General features: G+C 43.0%; 1 protein-coding gene across 1 annotated transcript in view; it reads right to left on the bottom strand.

Annotated features, from left to right (window-relative positions):
• LOC121579819 (E3 ubiquitin-protein ligase Siah2) overlaps positions 1-12,982 on the bottom strand; it is a 34,844-nt gene extending 21,862 nt beyond the window's left edge. The window contains exon 1 of the mRNA XM_041894731.2: positions 11,914-12,982. Coding sequence (XP_041750665.1) covers positions 11,914-12,312 — 399 coding nt within the window. The 5' untranslated portion in view covers positions 12,313-12,982. The remainder of the gene's footprint in view (positions 1-11,913) is intronic.
• Between the last annotated feature and the right edge of the window lie 1,758 nt (positions 12,983-14,740).

Here is a 14,740-nt window from a genome sequence, read left to right as displayed (position 1 = left end):
ACACTCATGAAGACACCGAAATGCATATTGATAAATGTGAAAACACACAGACAAACACACAACATCCCTAGATAAGCTGCATAGCTAGCTGTCAGCATCCCTGCAGTGTACATGACAGACTATTTATAGCTCACATCGCACCGGAAAATTACTGCCGGCACTTTGTTCAGAGGTGCTAAGTACTCTCGGCATGCAAACGCTATTGGTGTGTCAGAGACCTTAGCTGTGAGAGACAGTTCCTATCAGGAGAGGTTAGTGGGTTACAATTAAAGACAGCCTGAACCATGTATGATGAGAGATGTGATGAGGGACACACGCACACACGGGTCATTCCACCTAAAAAAGCACAAGAAAGAGGATTGACACCCACCATCTCAGATTGTGTTGAAATCGTTTCTGTAGTTACAAACAGAGAAGATTAGCATTCCTGAAACATAATTTTGTTTAAATATAATTTGATCTTTGAGAAATTAAGCTAATTGAATGCACCCAAATTGGCCATTTTAATTTATAGAATTCAAATATAACTTTCAATAAATATAGTACCTATTCACTCTTATCCGATTTGGACCATCATTTTTCCTAACAATGAGTTAAAACTTGAGGAATCCAATAAAATGATCAAAAGCCACCCCCGGACTCCCCACACCCAGTATACAGTATCAGTTATCTATGTCTGAAAAGTAGTATGGCGCTGCGGCTTAGAGTTTTGCTTCATCATCCTATGTAATGTATTGCCTGTGAATCTGGGGATGTTTTTTCCCCCGTTTAGAGAAATTAGTCATTGAAGTCGCTTGCATTATTTACTATACATTTCTGTGAAAGTGCAAGGTTTTGCCCACTATGCTAGAGCATGGCGCTTGCAACCCCAGAATTGTGGGTTTGATTCCCACGTGGACCAGTATGAAAAAAGTATGAAAATGTATGCATTCATAAGTAAGTCGCTCTGGAAAAGAGCTTCTGCTAAATGACTAAAATGTATATGTACTGCCACACCCTTTTATCTATTTTCAAATCAACCAAATCAAATTGCATTTGTCACATGCTTCGTAAACAACAGGTGAAGACTAAGTGAAATTCTTACTTACGGGCCCTTCCCAACAATGCATAAACTGAATAATAGGTCTAATGAATGTCATTTGTCCCATGTAGCTCAGTTGGTAGAGCATGGCGTTTGCAACGCCAGGGTTGTGGGTTCGTTTCCCACGGGGGGCCAGTATGAAAAACAAATAAAAAATAAAAACAAATGTATGCACTCACTAACTGTAAGTTGCTCTGGATAAGAGCGTCTGCTAAATGACTAAAATGTCAAATGTAATGTTATGGCCATAGATAAGCAAATTAATCCTGATATGTATCAAACTACATTTTAAAACAGTTTAATAATTTTGTCTGCTCTGAAATTGAAGGTATTCTGTTATTTAATATGGTGTTTTATTTTTGCAATAAGTGTAATATAGAATATTCAATTTGTTATTTTATTTGTTATACAAGTTATCAAAATATTGTTCAATGTTTCAAAAAATAAAGCCCAGTGGTTATTCTGTGACTTTAGCTAATATGCATTTTTATTTTTTTTGCCGTGGTATCGGTTCAGTATCGAGTATCGTTTTGATATCAAGTACTGTGATACTAAAACCTGGTATCGGTATCGTGACAACACTAGTCCGTATGGTCCCTGTGGGGACGACGTCGTCGATGCACTTAATGAAGCCGGTGACTGATGTGTTGAACTCCTCAATGTTATCGGATGAATCCCGGAACATATTCCAGTCCTGTAGCCTAGCATCCGCTTCATCGCACCACTTCTGTATTGAGCGAGTCACTGGTGCTTCCTGTTTGAGTTTTTGCTTGTATGCAGGAATCAGGAGGATAGAGTTATGGTCAGATTTGCCAAAGGGAGGGCGAGGGAGAGCCTTGTATGAGTTTCTGTGTGTGGAGTAAAGGTGATCTAGAGTTTTGTTGCCTCTAGTTGCACAGGTGACATGCTGGTAAAAATTAGGTAAAACAAATGTCAGTTTCTCTGAATTAAAATCACCGGCCACGAGAACCACCGCCTCTGGATGTGCATTTTCTTGTTTGCTTATGGCCCTATACAGCTCGTTGAGTGTGGTCTTAGTGCCAGCATCGGTTTGTGGTGGTAAATAGACAGCTACGAAAAATACAGATGAAAACTCTCTTGGTAAATAATATGGTCTGCAGCTTATCATGAGGTATTCTAACCCAGGCGAACTCAAGACTTCCTTAACATTAGAGATCGCACACCAGCTGTTGTTAACAAAGACACACCACTCCCCCTCTTGACGAGGCATGGGGAAGCAGTTAGGTGTATATTATCCATGTCCTTGTTCATCTGCGACTCCAAGAAACATAAGATATTATAGTTCTTCAGGTCCCTTTGATAGGATAGTCTCGAACGGAGCCCGTCCAGTTTGTTCTCTAGTGATTGTAGGTTTGCCAACAAAATAGAGGGCACTGGCGGTCTAGATGCTCGCCGACGTAGTCGAATCATGAAGCCACCTCACGTGCCTCTCTTTCGCCGCTTCCTCTTTCGAGTCCCGGGGATAAGGGCCTGGTCCAGGGTAAGCATCCAGAGCTGCTGACTCGTTGAAGTAGAAATATTCATCCAAATTGGGGTTAGTGATCGCTGTTCTGATGTCCAGAAGCAGTTTTCGGTCATAGGAAATGATGGCGGAAACATTACGTACAAATACAGTTACGATCTGTGAAAAAAACCACAACATTTAAGAATTGTTCAGGAGCCCGTAAGACAGCAGCTATCCACTGCAGTGCCATCTTGTAAGTGATTTTGCTGGTCTCTTGTGTTTATTAAATGTTTCACAACATTTTCTTTACAACTTTGGGTAGAAAACCAATTTCAGAACAATCTGAGATAATGGGTGTCATGGCTTGCTGAAATGACATGGAACGATTCACACACAAACACATGCATACAGACAAATACCCATACACTGCAACATGGACAAGTGCCACGGACGAACAGGATGCCTCTGAACCCAAAAGGGACCACAAGCCTCCATTATTGCCAAATTATGACTGATTAAAGAGTGAGAGCAAAGGGAAGGAGGGAGAAGGAGAGAGGGGGATAAAGAGTACAACCGGAAAGGAGAAAGAACGAGTAGGAATGAAAGAAGGGAGGAAATAACAAGAAAAAGCATGAGAGAGAGAAAATGAAAAAAAGGCATGATACACAGATAGTGCAGAGAGAGATGGGTTCTCAGTGTTCTTAAACACCCAGCAATTCAATTAAGTGCTGACGGATGAGAGTTTATGGTGCAGTCAGGAGTGACCATCGCTCTGGCCTGGCTGAGATTAATGACTCCTCACACACAGGAGAGAGGGAGGAGGAGAAGAGAGGAAGGAGAGAGGACGAGGAAGAATTATGAGGAGGAAGTGTGACTCTGGTCATTGTGATTCAGCAGTATAATAGAAAGGGACAGAGGAGGAGGTAGCCAGGCTAGGAGCTTATAGAGCAGAGAGATCATGTTCTTTTGTTTTCATGATGACATTCATTCAAGTACATCCCACCCCCACCAAGCCCAGGCTGCTAACAACAGCATGATGACAATTGGTTCCAGTAAAATAAATCCCATTCAGGGGCCTGATGAATACACACTCCCTACTGCTGGGGTAGGCAACCCTGTTCCTGGAGTGCCGCAGGTACTGCAGGATTGTGTTCGAACTAGGCACCACACCTGATCGAATGAGCTAATTGTTCAGTGATTGCATAAATTCAACACACCTGGTCTTCCAGGTCAGTTAGATCAAAAACATGAAGTGCCTGCGGCACTCCAGGACCATGGTTGCCTACCCCTGCCCTACCGTATATACATCAGTAGAATGTGTTATTGGGATGGAATGGGATTTTCAGACATACAAGACAGTTCAATACATTTATGCAAGGAAGAGCATATTACACTACTGGAGCAATCAATACACATAGGCAGACAGGGATGCAGGGAGGCTCCCTGTTCCTGGAGAGCTACCGTCCAGTAGGTTTTCGCTCTAACCCTAATCTAACGCACCTGATTCTAATAATTAGCTGGTTGATAAGCTGAATCAGGTTAGGTACAATTGGGTTTGGAGAGAAAACCTACGGAGGACAGCTCTCCAGGAACAGGGTTGGAGAGACCTCGGCTAGAGACTCTACCCTCAACTATACCCCCAAGACCTCATCAACACAGAAGCACACCTGTTAATCACAATGCTGACACACACAGAAGAGCAACACTTCAGAGGGGAGAGTGGATACGGTTGGATTGGCAGTCTGCCAGCGTTTCTTTGCAGGAACACACGCGCACACACATATCTGGAGACATGAGGAGAATGTGTTTGTGGATAGGATGAGATGAGATTTTCAGGTTGACTGAGTGTGAAATGTAGATGATGGTTTTGAGAAGGAGAGCAGAGGAGAGGCAGGGAAAGACTGAGGAGAGAGAAGAAAATACTAATTAAGTGTCTGCTCATGATCCTGTTTCATTAAATCACACACTTAACAAGACAGCAGTAGTGAGATCCAGACAGCTAATGCTGGTTTAATCAAATCCCCATTAGAAACCCCCATGGTGAGACATCACATCAGCTGTAATAACTAGTCGCTGCCAGCTCTACTACTACATCCTCCCTGCATTATAAACTCACTTTTTATTTACAATTCCATTTCATTTCCAAATGATGACTATCATTTTAAATTGGTGGTCTAAAAAACCCCACTGCATTGCAGTTCCAGTTCCCTCCAGTAGGATATAGTGCTGCTATAGACATATTTGCTGTAGAGAGCAGCTGGTTCATTCACAGAAAAACAACATTTACATGACATTTTAGTCATCTAGCAGACGCTCTTATCCAGAGCGACTTACAGGAGCAATTAGGGTTAAGTGCCTTGCTCAAGGGCACATCGACAGATTTTTCACCTAGTCGGCTCGGGGATTAGAACCAGCGACCTTTCGGTTACTGGCACAACGCTCTTAACCACTAAGCTACCAACCACGACAAACATTTCGTCCTCCTACTTCCTAACACCTCACTTGGCTTTCGACATCCTACATACATAAAAATGAAAACACAAAAAAATAATTCATAAGGTAATGCAAAATGTATGCAACGATCCACTCAAATAATCCAAAAACATCAAAAGTAGGGAAGCAGATCTCGCACTACTGTAAAAAACACCAAATGAACAGCCGTTCCATCCACACCACAACTGAGCTTTACTACCATCCGTCATACATCAGCCCTGCTCATACACACACCTCAGCAGGAGTCCTGCTCTATCAACTTTAAAGGGATACAAAATGACATATTGGTTTATGAACAAGGTATGACAGCAATCCATGCTTTCGTTTAGTTTCTCTGGCACTGTTTCCAAATGCTAATGTTTTAGCAGTTGTGGCTCAAATCCCATTCAAGTCTTGGGACCAATATTAGCCTTTTTCGCGCATCATGTCCAAATAATTTGCATCAACAAAAAAAAAATAACAATAGAAACTCAGTCACTTATAGAGTATTTGAACATGATGTGCAAAAAATGCTAATATTGGTCCCATGACTTGAATGGGATTTGTGCCACAAATGCTAAAACATTAGCATTTGAAAACAGTGCCAGCCACTGCCAGGGAAATTAAGCCAAAGCCTGGATTGCGGTCATACCTTGTTCATACCTTGACTGCTTACAGAATAAGGAAACCAATGTGTCATTGTATTTTGGGAGAACTATCCCTTTAACCACGCCACTGCCTCCTGTGACCACTGACCCATGCATTTTTTTTTTGTCATTTAGCAGACGCTCTTATCCAGAGCGACTTACAGTTAGTGAGTGCATACATTTTCATAGTGACACACAGTGAGTGCCTGCTCCCTCCCAGCAGAGGTCTCAGTTCGGAGGCAGAGGAGTATGCAAAGCAGATGTCACATTGCCAGCTTCTAAAAATAACATGGGGTCATAGAGGCGGAAGTGAAGTGTAGGATCAGTGAGCCCGTCATAAGTGTTAGCATGCAAGGGAGCTCAGGAGTGACACGTCAGGCCAGCGCAACGCTACAGGACATGCAACTGCAAGGGCGATGCTGCAGGGTGGAATGACTAGACTTAGTTTGATAGCACTTCATAACCAGTCAATCAATACACACCTGACACATCCAATTAAAATGTGTACTGTATTGGGATAATCAATCAAGAAATAAAGGAAAGACAAATCTCGACCTGCTAACAGTGTTGCTGCTCCCAAAAAGAGAATGTTCCGACAACACTTGCACCCTGAAATCAGGCTATAAACAAAACATAAAATCCTGAGTGGAAATGCCAAATCTCCTGAGTGTAATTAACCTCTGCACTCAAGTGTATTTATTCAGTCGTTAACTAATTTCCTGAAAAATGTATCAACCAGAATTCCCTGGGAGGACTTTGTTTTCTTCGATAAACAGGAAATAATGCATCCTCTCTGCCAAGTCAATTGTCTCATCGTGTGTGTGCATGTGTGTGTGTGTTCACATGGCCCCATGCCTGATTTCCACAAAAGCTGCAAAGGCACGTGGGTCACCCTGCAATCAGCTCATCTGTGAAATTAACCACAGGCAGGACCGTAGCTACATATGACAACACAGAGGTCTGGACCTCTGTGATTTTTACGAACTCAGTCGGGGTCTCAACTTACTGTTGAGATTTAGAATAGTAGAATACACACAAGGTGCAATTTCTATACTTGGTTGTGCATCAGCAGTTCTCTTCTTGTTATTATTATTATTATTATTATTATATGCCATTTAGCAGACGCTTTTATCCAAAGCGACTTACAGTCATGCATGCATACATTTATTTGTTATATGTCACTTACTGACAGTCACTCAATTAGCCCATGTCAGTTAAAACAAAAGTGATTGGTAAATGCTGCTCTGCTCTTTCCATGATCTCATCCTATAGAGTCATCCAGACCAGGGAAGGGTATAAACGTGTGACCAAGCCCTTCACCGATTGAGCAAAAGATGGGCTCGTTTCTGGCTTAGACCACTCCCGACTACAAAAACACATTTCAGCTGGTATTGGTCTCATCACAGATCTCATAAACTGGGTCTTGGTCTGAGTCACCCTACTCTAACTCACCTGACCCTAGGGCTAATTGTCCGATAAAAAAATAGAAAAGCAGAAATAATATTGGCGCCGGCCAGTTGTCCAGGAGAAGAAGAAAAAAATCCCATTGCGAAATAATGCCTTTTAGCCTCTTCATTGATGGAAATACCAGTCGATGGAAATACATTTGACTGGTCATGTTTATCGGTCTATAGGTTAATTTGCATAATTTAGTGGAAATAAATTGGCGCGTGTGTACAGTATATTCTTTATGCATCTTATTTATCACACATGTAAGCCTACAGCATACAGATACAGAGCCTTAGAGTGGAAAATCTGTCAGACAGCGCAAGAGCTGCTGCTGCTGAAGCAACTTGTGGTGCTTTCAAGACAACTGGAAATTCAAAAAAATACAAGGTCAAATCATGACGTCAATAATCTTCAGGTCAGAAAATCGGCGCTCTAGAAAGAGGCTTGAGTTCCCGAGTTGGAGTTAGATGACCGTCTAAAACGATTTTTCCCAGTCGGCGCTAGTTTTTTCCCCAGTTCCCAGTTCTCTTTTCCAGTTCCCAGTCGGAGATTTCCGAACTCCCAGTTGTTTTGAACGCAGCATCAAACGGCAACGGAAGGCAGGCTTCATCAGCGTGTCACACCACTTTGCAATGAGCTGGAGGCTGTATGCATTTTGAAAACATATACTTAATTGTTTGAAACCTGAATGTTTTAATACTTATTATGAAGTATGTCTTACCTTGCTTCAAAGTAGCCTTCAGATTATTAATTCTGAGATTGGGGATTGGAGGCTTTGCACAAGGTGAGTGTGTGTCTGGGAGGACATGTGTGTGAGAGGGTTTGTGTGTAGGCCTACCTGTTGTGTATGTGTGTGAGTCAGCGAGCGAGAATGATACTTTTATTATTATGGCGCAAATGCCACTCCTAGTATGTACAGTGAGGGAAAAAAGTATTTGATCCCCTGCTGATTTTGTACGTTTGCCCACTGACAAAGAAATGACCAGTATATAATTTTAATGGTAGGTTTATTTGAACAGTGAGAGACAGAATAACAACAAAAATATCCAGAAAAACACATGTCAAAAATGTTATAAATTGATTAGCATTTTAATGAGGGAAATAAGTATTTGACCCCCTCACAATCAGAAAGATTTCTGGCTCCCAGGTGTCTTTTATACAGGTAACGAGCTGAGATTAGGAGCACACTCTTAAAGGGAGTGCTCCTAATCTCAGCTTGTTACCTGTATAAAAGACACCTGTCAACAGAAGCAATCAATCAATCAAATTCCAAACTCTCCACCATGGCCAAGACCAAAGAGCTCTCCAAGGATGTCAGGGACAAGATTGTAGACCTACACAAGGCTGGAATGGGCTACAAGACCATTGCCAAGCAGCTTGGTGAGAAGGTGACAACAGTTGGTGCGATTATTCGCAAATGGAAGAAACACAAAATAACTGTCAATCTCCCTTGGCCTGGGGCTCCATGCAAGATCTCACCTCGTGGAGTTGCAATGATCATGAGAACGGTGAGGAATCAGCCCAGAACTACACGGGAGGATCTTGTCAATGATCTCAAGGCAGCTGGGACCATAGTCACCAAGAAAACAATTGGTAACACACTACGCCGTGAAGGACTGAAATCCTGCAGCGCCCGCAAGGTTCCCCTGCTCAAGAAAGCACATATACAGGCCCATCTGAAGTTTGCCAATGAACATCTGAATGATTCAGAGGAGAACTGGGTGAAAGTGTTGTGGTCAGATGAGACCAAAATGGAGCTCTTTGGCATCAACTCAACTCGCCGTGTTTGGAGGAGGAGGAATGCTGCCTATGACCCCAAGAACACCATCCCCACCGTCAAACATGGAGGTGGAAACATTATGCTTTGGGGGTGTTTTTCTGCTAAAGGGACAGGACAACTTCACCGCATCAAAGGGACGATGGACGGGGCCATGTACCGTCAAATCTTGGGTGAGAACCTCCTTCCCTCAGCCAGGGCATTGAAAATGGGTCGTGGATGGGTATTCCAGCATGACAATGACCCAAAACACATGGCCAAGGCAACAAAGGAGTGGCTCAAGAAGAAGCACATTAAGGTCCTGGAGTGGCCTAGCCAGTCTCCAGACCTTAATCCCATAGAAAATCTGTGGCGGGAGCTGAAGGTTCGAGTTGCCAAACGTCAGCCTCGAAACCTTAATGACTTGGAGAAGATCTGCAAAGAGGAGTGGGACAAAATCCCTCCTGAGATGTGTGCAAACCTGGTGGCCAACTACAAGAAACGTCTGACCTCTGTGATTGCCAACAAGGGTTTTGCCACCAAGTACTAAGTCATGTTTTGCAGAGGGGTCAAATACTTATTTCCCTCATTAAAATGTGTTTTTCTGGATTTCTTTGTTGTTATTCTGTCTCTCACTGTTCAAATAAACCTACCATTAAAATTATAGACTGATCATGTCTTTGTCAGTGGGCAAACGTACAGAATCAGCAGGGGATCAAATACTTTTTTCCAATCACTGTATTAGGCTAATTATGTTTATGTGTGTGGTTCCCTGGCTGCTGCAATCAGGCTCTGCTCTGCCACTCTGAAATCACTCAGATAAGGGGTGTACTTAAAGGGGTGCAGAAAGGAGTGTGTGTAGGTGCGTGTCAGTTTTTTTGTAGCCAACGATAAACCCCATGAGGAAGGCAGGCAGTTGAGTGCAGGCAGTGGACAGTGTGTGTAAACACAACAAACTGCAGAGGAACCGGTCAAGAATAGACTGACTCCTACCCAAAATAAAGTGTCGGACCATGCAGGCAGGGAGGCAGGCAGGCCTGGGGCTCAGCATATCCATGTCTAAACCCATTACACAGTGTAGCCCGCTGCAGGCCAACGCTGAGACTGTTACAACACTAACACCAGGAGAGGAGAGGACTTGGCTGGAAAAAGTCCAAAAGACATTAAAAGTAGTTACATAAAACAGAGCTCACTGGATAGAGGAGGATGTCCTAAAAGCCAATCAGAGATGTAGCCTAAACATTGAGCTGCTCCTGAGGAAATGGACCTGCATAAAAACACCATATAACACATAAGTGCAGTGGAGCAGTGGGTTGCAGCTTTAGAGAAGGTAAACACAGCCATTCTGAGGAACCATTACCGGTAGAACAAGAGCTGTAATGTCTAGGTTTAGATCAAGGGTCTGTTCTGTCCTGTGCTGTTGTCTATCATAAGGATACCTGTCCTCAGTGGAGGTTAGAGAGGGTTAAGGTTTCTATTAGGACTGGCACAATTAGCGTATAACCGACGGTTATGAAGACAGTCATGAAAATAAAATAACCGTCATAATAACAGTTTTGTTTTGTTTTTTGTCGAATGAATAGCTGACTGAATGACCACAATGCAGCAGCAGCACACATAGAAATAGAATGAATTGAACAGGCTTGGAACCTCTAACCCTGGCAATTTGACTGGTAAACTCATGGGTACACTCGCAATGGCTGTCTGGTATTGTGATGCAATCATTTCCATGGTAATGTAGAATGTTCATTCAAATTATGTTAACTGATGTGGCTCATGCAATGGAATGTATTCTTTGTTATGTCAGTTTAGTTGTATCAACAAATCACAGCACATATTTTACTTCCTGCTTTGCTCCTATGGGTACACTCGCAATGGCCGCCAGTCCACCCATTATGCCATCATTGACTTGAATTGGGATGCTCGTTCTATTCATTCTATTTCTATGGCAGCACATGCAGTCATGAGCAGAGAAGAGGAGACATTTTTATTATTTTGCTATTCGAACAGTATTAAGGCCAATTTTCGTCATCCAAAATTCCATGACTGTCACAGCCCTAGTTTCTATGTTGGTACTACGGAAGATTGAAACAATCTTTCACAGGATTGTAGCACCACAGTGCGTGGATACAACTTTAATGCCTCCGTAATGCAGTCAGAGCACCATTACAGAGCAGGAGCGGCTACTTGCCTGACTGACAGAGAGAGGAGATACAAGTGCTGCTGTGTGTTTCACACTACTATAAAGAAGAGACAGCTTGATTGAGTGGGTTCAAGCAAGCATGAATGAGTGTAGTGTGAGCCAATTTAATTGTACACATTAAACCTGCTCTGTTTAGAATGTGGGAATCCAAAGGGCGCATAAATGTGTATGTAGGCATCTGATCTGTGTGTGTGTGTGTACTATGAGGCTGTACTCATCATGTGATGTGTGTAAGCATCAGTGTGCATGTTTGTGTTTGTGTGTTTACTTTGCAGATTTTCACACAGATAAATTCACCTCAATCCTCCACTCAGTGACCTCTGACCCTCAGGACCATGGGATACTGAGCAATAAGAGTGATGATATCAACACCATTGAATGTCTTGATTTCACAACTTTTAAAAGGTCCTTTGATCAGTCAAGACCGTGAATTATTAAGCCAATTTACAGACTGTTCTGTTCATGATTCACTCAAAGTCAATGACAACACATTTGGCCCTTATGACAACATAACATCCTTTATCTGACAGTAATGTTAGTTCAGACACTTTGTTTGTTTCAGATTAATGGATAACTGTACACAAGTACAATATAATAGAAGCGATCTGATGGGAAAGACGCGACAGCCTGGAGATTTACAAACCTGGATCCTGCGTCATCATCCCAACAGCAACATGTTTTGATCTCGGGACGAGAGCGCACGAGGTGCTCGCACATCTACTTGTCAAAGTGAGCGCAAGCTAAGTAGCTAGGCTAGCTACTAAATGGCCATAAATACAACACGCTAGCTAGTCAGGTAACTGCATATTTCGGCTTCAACGAATGTCTGTATTTACTTACCTTACAAGGAAACGGTAGAGTAGAGGCAACTTTTTCCATAGCCAAGTTCCTGATACTCGGGGTGAGAGGGCCGCGACAAGTCGGACAACAACTCAGCTTTTGACGACATTGGTTGCAAACTAGATGTCCGGCCTGGCATTGCAGAATCGGTGGCAGAACGTAGTCAAAACAAACCGGGCACTCGAACAAGGCTGTAAGTTCAGCAGCTTGTCCAGGTAGCGCTGCTGAGGGCAAGGCAACAGCAGCGACAGGTAGAGCCGAGCCAGACCCGGCCACAGCTCCTACTCCGGCGGCTGCAGCTGAGGCAGCAGCTCCTCCCGAACCTCCGTGCTTTCCTCCTCCTGCTTTCCCGGCGCCGAGTCCTCCGCCCCCACCGCCCGCAGAGGACGGACGGCTCATATCGATTAGTTGAGTTCTTTAGGATAAACCCAGCGCGGAGTTTGAAGCCCAGAACCCTGTTTACGCACTCAGACTACGCTCCAAGATTTCTCCAAGCCTCCGGGGACAGAACATGGCGGTCTGTGTTTGACAGAAAGCAGAAAGCCCATTGGAGAGCATGGTTTGGACTGACAGCTTCTGCGCCAATTAGAAAGTGAGCCTGGGCGGTTACGTAAGGCGCACTGTGTATACGCAAGAGTACAAGGGACATGTTAACATGTAGTCACAGATAGAACATACCTCAGTGTAAAATCTTTGATGTAGTCTTCTTCTTAGAATTTTTATTGGCGGATCGCAACTAACGTTTCAGAGTATATACCGCCACCTACTGCCCTGGAGAGTGAGGCCGGCTTCATATGACTATCTTATATTCTCCTACCTAGCCCTTTACTGATAAAATAACATAAAGCCCTACAAACCTCCCTCATCCCATCTCCCCACCCAAAATACCAACTAAACCCCATCCCTGTCCAAAGTCATACAATTCATAATAGGGTAGAGTGGGGTAAGTGAGCCAAAGGGTTAGTGGGGGGATCTATTCTCTTACAACTAGACGTGATGCCTAGCTTAGAAAGAATACATTAATGATTAAACATAATAGGTTTGTGCTGTACTGATATAGATTGTTTAACATAACAAGCTGTGATTAATGTGAGGAACCGTTAGGGGGTAGGCTGAGATAGACTTGTGACTCACACACACACACTGCCTCTTTGTTAAACTGCTCAAGGACATGTGTACTGCAACAAAAACAACTAATGCCCGGCAACAGGGATGCGCCAAGGGGCTGGGACCAGCCTGAGCGCCAACGATAGGTTGGGTAAGTTTAAACCACACCCAGCCTCTACTCTGACAGGCCCAGCCTGGAGCAGGAACTATCTCTGTCAGAGTATTAAAGAAGAACCTTGGGTTGAAAAAGTTAGTTCTCTGACTGCCCTGCGTGGTGTTTCAGTGAGCCCGTATATACGAACATCATATTTACCATTCAAGTGTTTGCATTAATTAAAATACTAGTCTATCTTAGAAGACGTGTATTGACCTCTTTTTGTTCCTATACCAGATTCGAATTGACGCAACTTGACATTAGTTAACCAAGGGTTAGTTGAGCCACCCCTTGTTTCTAGGAAACACACAAAATGAATAATACGACCAAATATTTAAGAAGAGGTCATCATTTCATGGAGTCTGTGAAGGAAGAAACCACATGGAAAAAGTGGTAAGCAAGTTAGTTCCAAAAAACAAAGTCAAATGAATGTATTGTGTCATGATGCTTGTATCTAAACCAAAGTAGATAGTTTTAAGATAGTTTTCCGCATCAGTTGGAGTCTCTATAAGCTACAATATGAGGTCCTAAACCTAGTATTAAAGTGCATCCTTGTAGCTGTGTGGGCTAATATAGTCCAAATGTTTGCCTTGGGGTAAGTTGAGCCAATGGCCACCATACCCCATACAAATGATGATTACATTTTGATCACATATGCATAATATTTTTGCAATGTGTCATGCATATGAACTCAAAATTCAACTCAAGTGCATTTTTATTGTTACAGAGCAGACATCATCATGCCCTGTGTATACAAACATAAAACAAGCTAGGGTCTAGTCCCCCTTGACGTTTTTGAGAGAGCAGCCAAGGAAGTGAGAGAAGAGAAGAAGTCCATTTGAGCAGCAGCACAGTTGCAGTCCGAGGGTAAAATCACTGGGGAAGCCCTCCCGCCCTCCTGCGGCCTAAAGGCCGAGACAATAAGAAGACACAGTGGCAGAATAAATTCAACCCCACCTGTTTAAAGCCCCACCTGTTTAGCTAAAAAATATATATTTATATTTGTTTGTTTGTTGTTGTTGCCTGTTTTGCATGTTATTTTAGCATTAATACGTGTCACATATCAGTTTGCAAACAATGTAAAAAAATGTAATAATCATTTAGTTAATAAAGCTGCATACCAACATGGTCTCTTTTTTGCTTTCTTGAGTAAGGCAGCTCCAAAATGCAGGTGTTTCAGCCTAGCTCAGTGCTTTCTGTGGTGGTGGGGCAGCCAGCGGAAAATACGGAGCGTAGGGGTTGGTAATGTTCTCTAGTTGCGCCGTGATTAGCTCAGTGTTCTGTCACTCATGGGGGCACTACGTCACTGCAAAATCTACAGGGAGAGCTCGAAATTTCAAGCCCCTTGGGTGCTGCCATAGAGTTACACTAGAAGTGCCCATCCAAGAAGGCTCAAGGTCATTGGACACAGATAAAATGATGTCATATCACGTTATATCTACCGTAGCTTTGATTGGACTGATCTTGTCAACATCATACTTTCAAAATATTAGCAAGCTAGCAGTCATCATCATGAATCAAGTCGACAATATACTGGCAAATCCTTTTCAATCCTTGCCTTGTCAT

The sequence above is a fragment of the Coregonus clupeaformis genome, chromosome 13, assembly GCF_020615455.1.
Source record: "Coregonus clupeaformis isolate EN_2021a chromosome 13, ASM2061545v1, whole genome shotgun sequence".
In the NCBI taxonomy this organism is placed as follows: Eukaryota; Metazoa; Chordata; class Actinopteri; order Salmoniformes; family Salmonidae; genus Coregonus; species Coregonus clupeaformis.
This window is presented reverse-complemented; position numbering and strand designations above follow the sequence as displayed.